Consider the following 16,282-nt stretch of genomic DNA (forward strand, 5'->3'; position numbering starts at 1 on the left):
ATTTGTAACTGGTGCAGATTTAATGTGCATTTGTTTTTCAGTACGGTTTGTTTTTGTTTCCGGGTGGGAGAGGTCGAGGGATAGAGGGATGAAAGGATGAAGGGTTGAAAGGTCAGGGGAAAGGCGGTTTGTAAACGCAGCGATTGCAGCTGCAGTTTTGTTAGTTAGGGCAATAAATTGTTGGCTCCGCTCGGTTTTTGGGGGGCCAGCGGTCGTGTCAGATGCAGAGATTGCATAAAATAAATTGGTCAGCGATTGATTTGGGGGATTTGCCGAACAATTTATTACCACCGAGATAAAGGCATTTGAGTGTCAACATCAAAATGGCAACATTCCATTCCAGTCGAGTGCCCGACCCAGTCAAATATTTTCCCTTTAATCCTTTTTGCGTGACCTACACCGAAACCATTTTTGTGAGTCGTGGGTTTTCAAGTTTAAACTTTAAAGAAAATTGATATTAAAAAAAGGTTTTAGACGCTTATAGTTATTATCATATTTTAAAAAGATAAATATAAAAAGTTTATTGAAAAATCATTTACAAATTAAAGGTATAAATTCCCATTTCTAAAATTACACAATTTTCCCTAGACTCAATTAACTAATTTACATTTTCTACTTTACAAAATTGATTTTTAGATCCCTAAATTAAATAAATAAAACTCCTATGAACCCGAAATAAATGTTTCATTAATTTCAATAATAAAAACCTTTTTGAAAATATGTAATTTGGCGTCAAAACAATTTATTCGCTCGAGGATTTTTCCTGAGTGAATCTTTAAGGGCACATTTTACAGCACATTAGGCAGACACCCGATTCGAGTGGAATTTAAACCGCTTAAGTAAAAAGAGAAGCGTCGACACGTGCTCCATTGGCCAGACATAAGGACGGGGAGACAGCGATCCCCAGCGGTGGCCCGAAAAAAGAAACCGCAAAAACCGTATCTCAATTGCAATCACTCAAAACAACGGAAATGACGCTTAGCACAACTTCCTGTCGCTCCGGCGGACAAACGGACGGACAAACGAAAGTATCCACAGCTACGGGACGACGCGCAGCACCGCCCAACCACCCACCAGAATTGTAATTCATGTCGCTGGGGGAGTTTTCTTTTTTGGCATATTTGTCAACTCTGTTTCCACTGCACACATGATGAGGTGGGTAGTGGCTAGGGGATAAGGGGTAGGGGGCTTGGGAATCGTGGGCGGTGGTGTAGGAGTTTAGGGCCGGACACGCCCATCAGCCATACACCAGCGACTGGCACATTCAAGTGCAATTTCCTTGTAATGCGAAACTATGTCATTTTGGCACGGACGCGAGCCGAAAAGCAGTTCCAGGATGCCGGATGGGGCCATGGGTACAGGCAAGCCTCGATAAAATAACCAAACTTTTGTTTTACATTTTAAAATTATTTATTTTTTCATGTTTCAAAACCAAGCAAATTTAAATCATCAAAGCTGTTTCATTATCTTAAAATGAATTAGCAATAAATTGAATAGATGTACATCTAGACAGAAGGAATAACATTTGGTTACCAATTTTTTTTGCTACTTTCTGGAAATCATAAATAAATTTTTGATAAAAAGATCTGTCATGCTATGAAGTAAACCTATACCTTTTTACAAAGTCTTGAGAGAAATCCTTGATAGAAAACCACTTTATTTATGTTTGCCTGTATTTGTTGGCAGCGCGTGCATGCAAACATGACACGTTAGCGCACTTGTGATGGCACTCGTGTCCATGTCCACCTGGCAGCCGGCTCCTGGCTGCTGGCACTTTTCACCCGGCGATTGCAGCTGCAACCGGATGCGGAACCAGAAACCCTGCGCTCTGGGCTCTAGGACGACTCTGGGACTGACTGTGAGCTGCAGCCGAAGCCGGAGTGCCGAAAATAGCCGGCAACAAGCGGCAAGCAAAGTGGCAACTAGAGTGACGGGCTCTGGGTCTCAGGGAAATGATTCTGGGCGGAGGACTCCGGGTGGTAAAGATACCGGGCAGCCAGGCTGACAGGCGGCATTTGATAATGTCAAGCCCCAAATCAGCAACAGACACCAACTGGGCCAACTGGGGGACTCTTCGAGTCGGGGGTGGACAATTGCACGTTGCGATTTCAGCCAGTTGCCACTTGGCCGAACACACATGGCCATCCCATCTCAAGTGTCTGTCTGGGCCATCGTCGAGTGCGGTTTGTCTGGTCTTTCGGCCGGTGGCAAAACTAAGCAACTATAGTTTAACTCCTACTCCTGCCCCCATCTAACGTAATTGCCGCTGAATTTGTCTCCGTTTTTGTCTTTACAGAACAGTTTCACATTTTTGTGGGCGATCTGAGTGCCGAAATCGAGACGCAACAGCTGAAAGACGCATTCACCCCATTCGGAGAAATATCGTAAGTACTGAGAAACACTTTTGAAAAATTAAAAAATAATATATGTAACTAAATCTAAAGTTAGGCAATTATAATAACATCCAATATTAACAGTTGTAAAGTACCCCAAGATTGTTTTCATGAATAAACACACAGTTCTATTTAAGTTAAGCTAAAAATACTCAAACATGGCTGTTCAAAGAAATATATTTCATAATTGGGATCCGGCTTACTGGCTTCTTAATTACCCAAACTATTTCATGGGGCCACTCCTACTCCAAAAACCTTTGCCCAGCATCGATCCATGTTTCGGCCAGCACATTAACTCCAATCAAAGAACATTTTGCCGCACTTGTGCCGGCCGAGCAAATTGTTAAATAAACAAACAAACGGCAAATGAAGTCCCCCGTCTTTCTGCGCCTAATTTATGAATAATTAGCGAGCCGAGGGTGCATGTCGAAGGAAACCGCGAAATGTTGTGCCACAGCAACGTGAATTTCTCTCGTTTCTAGCTTTGCTTTTGTTTTTTCTGGTTCTGTTTCTGGTTCTGCTGGTTTTTGCTGAAAATCACGAGTGAATGGTCCATAGAAACGGTGGGGCTCCCAAGCAACGGGCAATAAATTAATAATTTAATTTTCGACTTTTTTGTTTGAGCAGGCAAAAAGGGGGGAAAAACAAACTGCAATGGGGACCGGGGACCAGTTGAAAGCCACAAGCAGCTGTCGACGCCGGGGCAAACAAATGATGCCGGGGCGAGTGGCCCAAAAAAATATTAGAGCAGAACAAGTGAAAGCAAATAAAACTGATTTATATACATACATCCCCTGCACAGGTTACCTTACCCTACCTTACTTATGGTATATATATATATTTTTATGCCCAGCTCAGAAATGTTGAGCCTGGTGATCAGGTCAGTAACCAAAAAAAAGACGTCCTGGGAGCGTTTTTCGCAGGCTTTTCATTTGCCACTTCCTTAATTAATGAGCATCAGCCTTCGTCTCCGTCTTCCATTCGCCCCTCGCTATTTGCTCTGGGTTCTTTTGAGAAACGTTGAACTCATTTTGCCAGAAACTATTTATTCGAGTGCACACTTGGAAAAAGAAGCGTTTAAAAATAATAAGAATTTATTCGGCCCGGAATATTCAAAAATCTTTTAATTTCAATCATGTGGATTATACAGAAAACTAAATATTCAAATTCCATATTTCAGAAATTTAAATAAGTTTGATTAACTGGCTTCAATATTTTAAATTGTAGAACTAGTTCCTTTATATAAAAGCACACATATTAGATATAGATTCTTATTTTTTAAGTTCATACAATTTCTTTAAAAAAATTTCTTCTTGTGCAATGTCAAACGTTCGTTTAACATTTTAAGGGCTTGGCCTTTTGAAGTGCCTTGCTTGGATTTTTGGTGGCGGTTTATCCCGCGGCCCGGCATCTGCAAATACTGTTCTTCCGCATGTTTATTTTATGGCGGGAGCAAATCTACGAAATAATTACATTTTTCATCTACACCTGAAGTGGTTCTTGGCTGCCTCCACTGCCTTCGGGGGGCCCAAGGAACCCGCTTCAAAGACATCCTCTTGCCAGGACATCCTTCGTCGCTGGCCTCGCCTCTTAATTTATTGCTCTTTATGCCTTGAGTGCCCGCGTGGGAAATAATCGCAAATATGTTGTCGTCTCCGGCTTTACCTACTTTTCATCATCAGGTCAACAGCACTCATGGGTGGATTTTTCATTTAGGAAGCTAAATTTATACAACAATTTCGCCCCCAGACTTCAGCTCGTTTTTAATTAACTGGCTTAACTTTCCAACTGCGGCGAACAGTGGAAACTTTACAAAGTAATATGTGTGTGGAAAATTCACCATAACTTGAAGTTTTTGTGGTTTTGGCTTGGGAGACGGGGGGAGAAGGGGCACTCAGACAGAACTCATTATGAAAGTCGATGGAAAATTATTGAAAAGGAAAGGCTGCGGGAACAAAAGAAACTTAATCCCCCAATTAATTGCTTCCCTTTGGCAACGCAATCGCAACCGTAATCACCATCATAATCCCTTCAAAATAATTAAGTCTCTTTGAGTTTCCAAATCAATCAACACCTTGTGCTTAATCAAAACCACCGAGCACACTTGTCCACTTTCCCAGCTGCAAATTTCAGACAATTTGCCTCGGGGGCACCACTAATAAATATATATATATATATAGTTTCCCTATCGCAACTGTTTAATGGACTGGCACACACCAAAAATCCGATTAGACACTATAATGCGAAGACTCTCATTCTTATAATGGCCATAAAACACAAGGCCCCGGAGTGTGCTTGTTTTAATGCAGCTAATTAATTATTCGGCTGGTCGAGAGGATCAACATAAAACCCATGGCACACCAAGCCACACTTCTTGTTGGCCAATTAGGGAAATTCGCAGAAACCAATCGACTGCAGCGGCCATATCCAAAGTGCCAAGACGATGACGGGCAGTTCAAGAGGCAGTTCGATATATATGTGGGGATATATGTGGCATATAATACTATAGTCGTGACCGAGCACAAAACTGAAATTCAATTATCTGCCTGCGGTGGGCGGCTCAAATTGCGTCTGCTTGTCGATGCAGTCGCCGCAGCCCAAAACCATAACCAGATAGCAGTGCTCCTGATTAATCACATGCAATATGTTCTGACCCCTCGACTTCGGACTCGTTTCGTCCAGTATTCATAAATAAAACCAGAATCACATTCAGAATCAGAATCGGAATGAGAATCGGATTTGGAATCGGATTCGGAATCACATCCAGTTCTTGGGAGAGAGACAAACAAAGAGGCCCGGCACAATGGGCAAATTGATTAGCGAGCGGGACATGGACACGTCCTGGCCATTTGGCAGGACTACAGTGGGTCCTTGCCCGATTCCTGATTAGTTTCCTCGATATTGTTGCCGCCTCTCATAATTCAATTACATTTTTGTGCTGCCTGGCTAACGAGCCCTTCTCGGCCTGTAATTGGCAGCCCTTCTTGCTTGTTGCTGTTTGCCGCCTTTCATTGTCGGCCACAAAAGGCTTAACTTGGCCTTTGTGCTCGAGTTTGGACCGAACAAATTTCAAAATTCACAAGGAAAAAAGGGTTCATTTCATTCATCAACATTCATAATTTAGGAAATTTAAATGAAATGATTTTTTGTTTCCTATAGATGTATAATTTAATATATATAATACAAAGAAAATTAACTTCTTCCGACATGGAAAAATTGTATTTTTGATCAGCAATATAGTAAACATTTTTTCTAAGTTTTAAAGCCATTTTCAATTATTACAAATACATGTATTATATTAAAAAAATTTTAATATTTTAACATTAGGATCATCATTCCATAAATTCTACAATTGCTTAAGAGAAGAAAAATTCGATCTTCGAATGTACAAATATTTCAAGAGTTTAAAATATCCTAGAATTTCTTTTTAAACCGAACCAAGAAAGCAAAGAAATCAACAAGATAATAGTTGATAGTTGCGACTGGGAATGCGAATGGAAATAAACTCGCTCGCTATCTCGTTTGCTTTTTTCGGCTACTTTTAATGACACTTGGAAAAGTTTTGATTTTGGTTTGCTGTCTACCATCTCCAGACTGCAGACTCTCCCCTTTGCCACCTTGCCGCGACGTCATTACGTTGATATTACTTCTTTTTCTATTTTTTAACCGGGCATATAATTTTGTCGCCCCGGTTTAGGGACAGCCTCGATTGGGGCGATGCTGAAAATGAGCAAAACTTTCAACTTAATCTATTCAGAAAGTTGCTGCAGCTTCAGCGATGGATTCAGAGCCTCGGCCTCAGCCCTTTTCATAAACTTCAAAATGCGCTTGTGCACGTCGTCAAGTTAACTTGGCTCCTTTCTGCAGTTTTGCAGTTCGACTTTCTGTTCGCTGCGAAAAGGGGAAACGGAAACCAATGATCGGCGACAAGTGGGCGGCGGAAATGGTGGAAAAGTTGAGCGGCCCGCACCACCTAACTGTACTCTTAAGTAGGCGGCGGCTTTTGTTGCGAGGCGGCGAGTGACAAATCAAAATCGCATTCAAATGCGACGCGGCGTGCAGCGGAAGTTAATGCGAAAAACTTTTGCCCCAAAACGCGCACAATCAGTCAAGCATCTCCTTGGCCCTCTTCTCGATTTTCCCTGCACTTGAAAAAATATAAGCCTTTATTTTAGAAGTTAGCCAACAAGCTTTTACTTTAGATGAACAATAAATCTATAAAAAGAATGTTAGAAAATTTTTCCGAAATATTATATCTACAAAAATGAAAGGGGTTTCCATCAAAACTTATTTTTTTTTAATGTAAAAAAATATTAGTGACTCAAACAGAGTAAGCTCATCCTGATAACAACCATAATTTATCTATTATATACTCGTATTTGTAAAGAAGTTTTGAAAAATAAATGAAGTTAATTATTTTTAGAAATTTCTACTCATTGAAAACATCTTTTACATATTTTTTTAAAATGTACGAATTTAGCCGAATTTATTTTCAAAATATTTGTTTTTTCCTCTGTGATTTCCCCGGATTTTCTCTCAATCCTTCACTCTGTTTGTGCGTGGTGTGAAAAATGAGTCTTGGCAGTTTGTGTTGCAGCCGCAGAAGCCTGACACTTTTTCATGCCGCCTGCTACGATTTATATTTGTGGCAAGTGTCAAAAGTTAGACCAACTTCGGCGACTTTAAAGCGCCACTCAATGCAAATTCAAGCAAATTGAAATCGGCCCATAGTACACTCGGCTGTGTAAACTTTTTAATATAATTTTAATGGCCAGCAAAGTTTGCACACAATCATTAAATGGCAAACAATTTTCGTTTTCAATTTGTGCAGATTGTGTATCAATACACAGGTTTAATGCTTAGATAATAGACAGAAAGCCAGCAGGCGGCGACTTGGTTCCTTGGGGCATAAATTTATTTAATTTACTTTCATGCCGCGGCAAGGCAACTTTTCCCATAAAATACGCATTAATTCATTAAAATTGACAAAGGCGAAACACGAGTGCCAAGCACGGTTGGCTGCCTTTTGGACAGTGTCTGTTGCCAAATGCTGGCCGACTGAGCTAACTGAACTGAACTGAACTGAATGACTGAGTGACTGACAATGTCCTGCGTTTTTGGGGCCAACTAAACGGAGCCAAAACAGTTTGCAAAACGGCGCCCCACAGCGGCTAAATGTGTATAAATAAAAGTGCTTCACTTGCGAGAGGAGCGGCGGCGCCTTTTAAAATTAAATCAACGGAAATAAAAGGGACAACAGCTACAGATACAGCAGCAGCCCAAAAACTTTTTTATCGCGCCAACAAAGCCGCGCCAGAAATTATGCTGCAATGAAGACGACAACGAGTATAGTCCTTTTCGTCCTTGGACGAGGGGCGACAATTTTTGGCTGGCGCTTAAAATGGCACTTTGGCTGCCTGTCATTTGCAGGCAGCGCGGCACAAATTGAATTTAACTGCACTTTCTGGGCCTCGGCTTCTGCCGGAATTGAGCCGCTGCCAAAAAAACAAGTCGTAGTCGTCGTTGGTGGCGTCGACCCTCCGGGGCCCGCACATATGTTGAAAGTTTATCACTTGGCCAAATAAAAATTTGCTACTCGGGTCTCGGCTCGACTCGACTCGACGGCCTTGCTCTAAACTTTTGGCTACAAATTTATTGGCAATAAATTGACTGCCATTAAAGTAAGCGAATAAAAAATGGCTGCCAACGCATAAATCCCCCAAATAATTTGACAAAATGAGTCACACAGATTGAGTGGCTCATTTTATGGGCCTCCGGCTCTACGCCGAAGTCACAGGTGCAATTTCGACACGGAAATGTAATTTTAAAGCACTCAACGACCTTTGGGGCAGCGTCCTGAAGTTTTGAGCCTGGGAAAAAATTAGTAAAACGAGCGACAGGAGGGGCACAAAATAATATAATCATGGAACAATAAAGTCGGCCCATGCACAGGGAAAAAATAGAGTGTCTTAACGAGTGTTATTAACGATTCTCGAATATTATATTCCCTTAGGTTCTCTAAAACTGGAATATGATATACTCTAACGATCCCTTGTAGTGATGTTACTTTTTTATATTTATTGATAAGTTGGTAGTCAGACTTTTTATGTCTCCTATAATTATAGACTGTAGATAATAAATTTTCTTCAGTGTGCTGCCTGTACAGGTGCCCCTCCCACTTGAGTGACACTCTGCGGCAGGATGGCGAAGGAGCTGCAAACAAGAGAAATCTAATCAAAGCTAATCCAACAAAAGCGAATGCCGAGCAATGTCAAGCGCCTTTTGTTTGCCCCAAGTGGCGTAAGCGCGGAAATTTGCTTGGCCAGACTCAAGGGCCCCGGCGATGGTAGACATTTATTTAAAATACAAGCTATAAAATGAGCTGCCGGATGCGGATGTGGCGTCTATGGCTATGCGGATGCGGATGCGGATGGCCATGCAGATCTGCCAGCCAAGTGTCGAGTGCCCTGTAATTGCCGGACAAAGGTAAACTGCCGAAGGGGCGGAACGGGCCGGGCTGAAAGTAGAAAAGATAAGGGCTGAGAAGATGGCAAGGAAGAGGGACGAATTAAATGAATTTGATTTACGTTTTTAAAGCCAAATAAACGCCTTTCAATTAAGTCGAAAGCCGGAGCAGCAGCTGCCCACGATTCGCCATTCGCCATTCTCCACCGTTGTCTCTTATTGACTTTGGCAGTGGCTGTGCCGCTGACAGCGTTCGTTGCCATTGGTCTCTGGCAAAATACTCGAAAAACCACCGCAAACACCTGACGAGCATTCATTCGATGCCACCTCACCTGCCCTCAGCTGGCCATCTCGCCCGCACCCGCGCCACGTCTCTTCGACCATCCACAACCGCCGTTTGCACAGAGCGCTCATACGCCCTGTTGCCTCGTTTCGCTTTTGTCGTTACATTTTGAACCTGTCGTTGTGCACTGGGATAAATTTGACATTACAAGATATACTCAAATTAATAGAAGTATTTTTTGATTGCTTTCATTTTAACTGAACAAATTAACAGTTGCATATTTAGTTGTCTTCATAAATAATTCTTTTGTAATATATTCTTGAAGAAAATAAAGTCTTTATAGGATTCTTAAAGGCAACAACGTACAAAATTATTCCAGCGTCAAAATACCAATTTTCGAATTCTGAAGTAGCTCTTAAACTTATAGATAAATGAGGATTACTTAATGCTTTATCACCAATTCTAGCTGACGAGTTTTATTTAATGTATCTTGAGGGAAAAAAGTATGATCAGTAGTACATTTTTCCTAAAATAACTATAGGAGGAAAAAATATACAATGAAGGAATATAAAATCCCGGAATATTACACATTTTAAAAAATTGCCGAAGGGTGTCCTCTTTTTCGCTAAGTGCACGCTCTCAGCTTGTTGTCATTTCGGTAGCGCCGCACCGTGTTCACTGATTTCGCTTGCAAATTAATGAGAAATTAGAGACAATGCCAGAGTCAGAGCCACAGTGCCGCAGATAGGAGGATAGGAAGATGGGACCAGGAGCAGGAGCAGGAGCAGGATCCGGAGCCGATGGCAGGGACATTGCCATTGCCACTTCCATGTCCGCTTTCCTCGTCGTAAAAAGAACATTTGTGCTAATTTAGAAAAAGGCAAATTTGGACAGGACTTCATTACGGGCACGTAACGGCATTGGCATTGCTTTTGGCCTGGCCCTTGTTTGATTGATTGAATTTGTCTTTGGTCATTGGAGTCGTTCGGGGGTCGGAGGTCGTTGGTTCAGGGGTTCGTCATCTGGTATAATGGCCACAGAGAAGCCCCGAGTCCAGCAGCCATACATATTTAATATTTAGATTATTTCCTTGTAGATTGATATCAATTTAATGTCTTTTTGGGGGCAGAAACAATTTGCATAATGTCTTTTTGATTTGCATTTAGTTTCGAGGGTCTATCAATTTGTTCGAAGCCCAGCAGCAGCAGCAATGGGGAATTGAATGCATTTCAAATTAATCTTTTTCACTCGAAAGCCGCAAAGCCTCGGTGCAGAACCACTCCAGCGTTTGTCTGCAATTAAAATTAATTAAAACACATTGCCATGAGTAGCGCATGGTGGTGCCACGCCCCCAAAAGAATAGGTAGGGCCCTGCCTCCTCTGAAAAGTCTACGCCCCCTCAACTAGTAGTGCGCTGTAATTTCAGATTAATTTGCATATTAGACCGCTGACATTTCCAACTGGAGCGGAGGACAGTGACATGTGTGCGTAGTGACGAGTCGATTAATTGCGTTAGATTATCCTCTCGGCACGCACACAGCAATTGTATGTGTATATATGGGGACGCTTAATTTGTGCCTTGAGCTAAATTCATTTCTTTGTTGTTATTGCAAAACGCACGAAGGACATTACGATTCTGGGCTGCCATCAAACGAAATTATAATTGAGACCCGGCCGCAGTGAAATCCTCGAGCGCAAGCGCTTTAATAAAATCACCAGCTACACGGGGAGAAAAAATTACTCAATTAATAAGGGGAAATACATATATAACATATAATCATTATTAAGAAAACATGTTACTCATTTATTATTTATTGTACCTCAATAGCTTCAGAAGATCTACAAATATTTTATATAAACACATATAGTTATATCCCTTGTTATTTAGGTATTTACTTTCTCTAGATCATAGATCAACCTGAAAAAAATGTTATTATAGATCTATTATAATAATGATATATTTCTCCGCCGTGTACAAGAGAAAGAGGGGTGAGGTTGTTTGTATAGCTAAATAGCTATGCATGCCTAATGTCTGTATTTAACTGGGCATGAACCATGAGCAAAGTCTGGTTCTGGGCACGCTCGTAATTATAGAAGCAACATACCCGCCCAGGACCTCCCCTGCCCCCTCCCCCACTTTATCACCCACTCACACCAGTTAATAATCAACTTACGCATCTGCAGCGAAACACACACATAAGTACAGGGACATGGGCAGGATAATGCGTGCGTTGCTGGGTGGTTAGTCATCCCACTCCCGGCCAGGATAATGTCAATTTGTCTGTGCCACATGGCCACGCGCTTTTTATGATTAAAATAGGTAATAAAATTGTGCATGTGTGGGCCTCTCGGCACTGTCATCGTGCGAGGAGATTGTGGTGGGGTTGCGCTTAAATTAATTAAACCAAATAGAAAAACTGAAGCGCAAAGCCACAACAAATTAAATAAAAACGTTGACAATTTGTATGAAGTACCTACCCAGTGACAATTCCCAAAATGCTTGCGATGACGCAAAGGTGGCGTAGCAGGTCAAATTAAAAATGTTAATTTGATTTTCATTTAAACGGCTTCCACCTCTCTCGCAAATTCCGAGAAAAATTTAATTCATTAAGGGTCTTAAAAAGCTTTCGGAATGACAAGGGTGTATTTAGCTCACTAGGTTGCCACACGATTCTGTGGAAAGTTAAGGATTCTGTAGAACTTAAAATTTCGTTTTCCAAGAAAAGAAAAAAAATAAACCCAAAGGACTTAAACTCTTCTAAAGCATTAAAAAATATATATTATTTCTAGTGGGAACAATAATCTTCTGAAGCAACCCCCTGAAAACTAATCTTTCTAGTGAATGCCAAACTTTCCGGTCGGTTTATCTCTGTTTAGAAACTGGTAAAACAAAATCTGAAAAAGTTTAGTAGCAATTCCCCGGGATTTAAATGTCTTGCTCTGTTACCAAAGTGTCGCCAGCTGCTGCCAGTCTCGGCCTGATGAATTTGTTGATTTATCACAGACACTTCGCCCACACCTACGCACCCCAAGGAATCCCAGACACGGCATATGAATATATACTGCATATATATATATACCCTATATGTACGCCTTACAATGTCCACAAAGAGCTGGCTGTGCGAGAGTTGCGAGGATTTTGCCAAATGGCGTGAATTTATTTTCCAGATGTAAGCAGATGTGAAGTGCGGAGTTCATTGGCATCTCGTGTAACAGCTGCTGGTGCTGCAAAGTCCTCGGACTTTGGCCAAAACCGGATGAGCCAGATGCCAAGATGCTAAGCTTTGAGACCGACTGATTGCTTCCTCCTTTTGAGAAAGCAGACGGGAAGATGAAGTCATCCGATTAGTTAGTTTCAGCTTTCTTCTCAACTCAACTCGGCAGCTCTCTTTCTAAATCAAGTCGGTGATATTAATTCGCCACCGCACCTCGGAAAACTGAACTCCGGGTTGAGTAATTATGTGCGCCAATGCTCGAGCTCAGGTGGAAATCATGTTGTGTATTTCCGTTGCAATTGCGAAATTTTAAACTTGTTAACAGCAAATTGAAGTCATTTCCTGTTGCAACAACAATATGTTGCGGCGTGGTGCAGCACAAAATAAATGAGAAAACCACAATGCAACAGCAACCGACAAAACACAAAAGTATACAAAACAAAAAAATAGAAAGAAAAGGCACAAGGACTCAGGACCAAGGAAAACAAAAATGCCAAAAAGGTACAAAAGCGGAAATAAACGTTGCAGGCAGGCAGCCAAGGACCCAGGACCAAGGACCAGGGACCAGTTCCCCGGACAGGATAACCTGTTGACCACGTGCATACTGCAATTCAAACTACCCAACTCAAGTTTTGCCGAAAAATGCCAAGAAAATTGCATTTTCGCTGGAGCAGGAGAAACATGAAAAAGGTAGCAACCTCGACTGGCGACAGTGCAAAATAAGTAAAAGGCAGCTGGGAAATAAACTCCGGCGTTTTGTGTTTGTCGGGAATAGGCAGTGGGAACTGTACACTTGAAAAAATATGGTTATTGATATAAGAAATGTTTTTAGATTTCTAAATAGATGAAAACATAGGTTCAAATGTCCAAATTTGATTCTTATTTTATTCAAAAATATATATGAATGCTTTCTCCTATTTCTAAACTGGTATTTGTTATGTAAACAATTCTGAAATCATAAAAATAAAACTGAACGTACAAAATTCATAAATGTTAATTTAAAGAATCGATGAATTAAAGAAAAATCAACTGAGATAAAAATACAACTTTACTTTTTAAGGCACAGAGTGATCAAACCTTATCAAAGTATTCAAAGATGAATACCCGTCTTTTTACTATCTTAAATGTATTCTCTTCTCGTCACTAAATTAAAAAAATATTTTTTTGAGTGCATTTAGAAGAGGTGTGGGCGAAAAGGGAATCAAAGAAGGGGGTGGCCAAGTGAAATGCGCGCATCGCGTGCTACGAATGCAATTTCGGAGCTGCTGCACGACCACGCCCACGCCCCTTTCGCCGCCCCTTCAGACTGCGTTAACAATTTCCAGAGAAAAGGGGTTAGGGAAAGGGGGGGGGGGCGACAAATGCAATCTACAAACAATGAAATGAATTGTCAAGTGCAAACATGCCACTGACGTGCAATTGCAACGCGTATGCAACAAGCCTTCATTGGCTGCAATTGCCATATCCAAGCCAAAACCACCCACACATCAGCAGCTCGCATTGCGAATTTATTTTGCATGCGACTGAGTTGGCAGTTAAAAAACATGCCAGAAATGCGAGCTGCTTAGGCGCTTCCGCCGGTCGACTTAACAAGAGCCCATCAGCCGTCAAAGCGAGCGATAAAATGTTTTGGCCAGGCCAGAAAGCTTTCCTTTTACTGGCCGAAACGAGTGGAGCGGAGAGAGAAAACGCTGCCACTTTTATGACACTGCAATTCGGTGAAAGCTGTTTTGGCTGTTGTGTTGTGACACGATTAAAGGACTCCTGGACTCGTGGACTGGTGGACTGGTGGCCTCCTAGACTCGTCGACTCGAGGACGCTGTTCTTTTACCGCTCGCTGCTCCTTAAAGATTTATGGTCCGCGCCATGCACTTGCAACTCCGCCGGATATCCGGAATGACACGACAAGCAGCCGAAATGCATTGGCCGTAAACGGATACTTGGCAGCGGACGATTACTCCGGCCCACAGTAGAGGCTTTATGTCCACTTCGAGGACATCTTGTTGGGCCCCTGCGACCACAGTTTGTACACTGAGAAAAGGCAGGAGTGGGAAGGAATGCCGAACTAACAACCTGACTTGGACGAAAGGTTGGAAAAAAGGTCATTAAACTAAGTCGAGGTTCTATTAATCTTACATTTTATTTTTATATAATATCTTTAATATAATATCTGTAAGTATCTGTTATCAAACAAGGTCCTGGAATAAAATTAATCGATTTCTACAAAAATAATGGTTTTTTAAAACTCCCTACGTCACATTCCCTTTCAAGGACCTGCTTATTTTCCCCAGTGCACTCGTATTCCTTGTTGCATTTCAACTATCCCGTTGGCTGCTTAATCTTGGCTTCATTCAGGTCACCCACTCAGGATGTTTTCAGCAGCCTTTCGGCTGACTTTGAGTTGGATTTTCGGTAAGCAATACAAGATGCCAAAATACGAAAAAAAAATGTAGAAAATGAAAGCTGAATGCCTCTGCCCACAATTGTTGCTCCAAGTTGAGACTTGGCTTTTGTTGATTTGAACTTTTGTTCATCTTTTTTCCGTTTTCTTTGACAAGGGGCAGCCGATGTGGGCATGGTCATGTTATCTTGTTGACATGCCGGACGTTGACATATCCATTTTTTACAAGCCTAGACAAGCTCACTGGCCCCTCCGGCTGCCTGGTCATTCTTTTTCTATTTGCCCGGACTTATGCTGGTCCCTCTCTACACCCAAACCAAGCCGAACCATACCCTGTGTATGTTTGTGTATTATGGGAATAACAATGGCCATTGGCCAAAGGCAACGCAAATAACAACAGCAACGGCAATCGGGCTGCCATGAAGGTAATTTATTATTTTTTTGTGACTTGATTTTTCTGTTTTGTGGGTCAATTCCTGTCTTTCACCTCCCGATATAGAAATAAATCAATTTTAAATCACGTCATTATTAAATGGCTATAAATGGGGGGTAATGCTTTGTTTGGTGGCCGAGTGAATGTATGTGTGTGCCGCACTCACACAGCAATTAACACTTGGCCATTACTTCCATTTGCGGCATGTTAATTTGTTGCCACATCAATTGCTGTTGCCAATATGCGAGGCGAATGCACAAACAAACGACGCGCTCGCTTTCAAAGGCGCACCCATACACTGAGAAAATTAGGGTGGGAAAATGAAATCATGTGAACAAAATTCGTACTAAAAAGTATGTGTATTCGTACTAAGTTAACTTTAATATTTAGCAGTTTTTAAGTTTACTTAAGTACATATATAATATTAAATTATTATTAAGGGCGTTATTTCACAGGGCGTTATTGCACAAATTACAAATTAATATTCAATTCTGCTGTATAAATTTTAGCATTTTAATTGGAATCCTAATTTAATGTTATTAATATAGGGTGTAAAATAAATCTATAGCTAAAGAAAAATAGATTTTATTGGAAAGGTTTTCTAAGAGCTTAGGAGTACCTTCTATGGGAAAGATTCTGCTTAAGTTCCTATTGAAATATTTATTTTCTTTAATTTAGTAACTTATAGTAAAGTTTTCCTTTGTGTACATACACATAGACACCAGTTCAGGACTCTGGACTCAGGATGCCTGTGTAACAATCTCACCGACAGCTGGCGCTGTTGCGGTTTGCAGCTACAACTATTACAACAGCAACATGAAGGGCAGGCAACAACAACAGCAACAGAGGCTGCAAGGCGACTTGGTGGGTGGAAAAGGGGGTGGCTATTGGGTGGCAGGGGGGGTGGTGGAATGGCGGCTTGCTGACAATTGCCTGACACTGGGCAGCTGCTTTATTTGCCCCGCACACGTGGACCAACCCACACCCCCTGCTGGCCCATTGATTTGGCCCGGCCAAGTCAGACAAACAGAAGTCAGGAGGTGGGCGGAAAAGTGGGCGGGGCAAGCAGACCAGCCAAAACTGAAAGCGAGC

At 41.6% G+C, this 16,282-nt stretch overlaps 1 protein-coding gene across 2 annotated transcripts in view; it reads left to right on the forward strand.

Annotated features, from left to right (window-relative positions):
* LOC108014798 (cytotoxic granule associated RNA binding protein TIA1) overlaps window positions 1-16,282 on the forward strand; it is a 96,628-nt gene that overhangs the window by 50,628 nt on the left and 29,718 nt on the right. For both annotated transcript variants that reach the window (XM_065866033.2, XM_036817648.3), the window contains exon 3: window positions 2,297-2,384. In XM_065866033.2, coding sequence (XP_065722105.2) covers window positions 2,297-2,384 — 88 coding nt within the window. The remainder of the gene's footprint in view (window positions 1-2,296; window positions 2,385-16,282) is intronic.

The sequence above is a fragment of the Drosophila suzukii genome, chromosome 3, assembly GCF_043229965.1.
Source record: "Drosophila suzukii chromosome 3, CBGP_Dsuzu_IsoJpt1.0, whole genome shotgun sequence".
Lineage (NCBI taxonomy): Eukaryota > Metazoa > Arthropoda > Insecta > Diptera > Drosophilidae > Drosophila > Drosophila suzukii.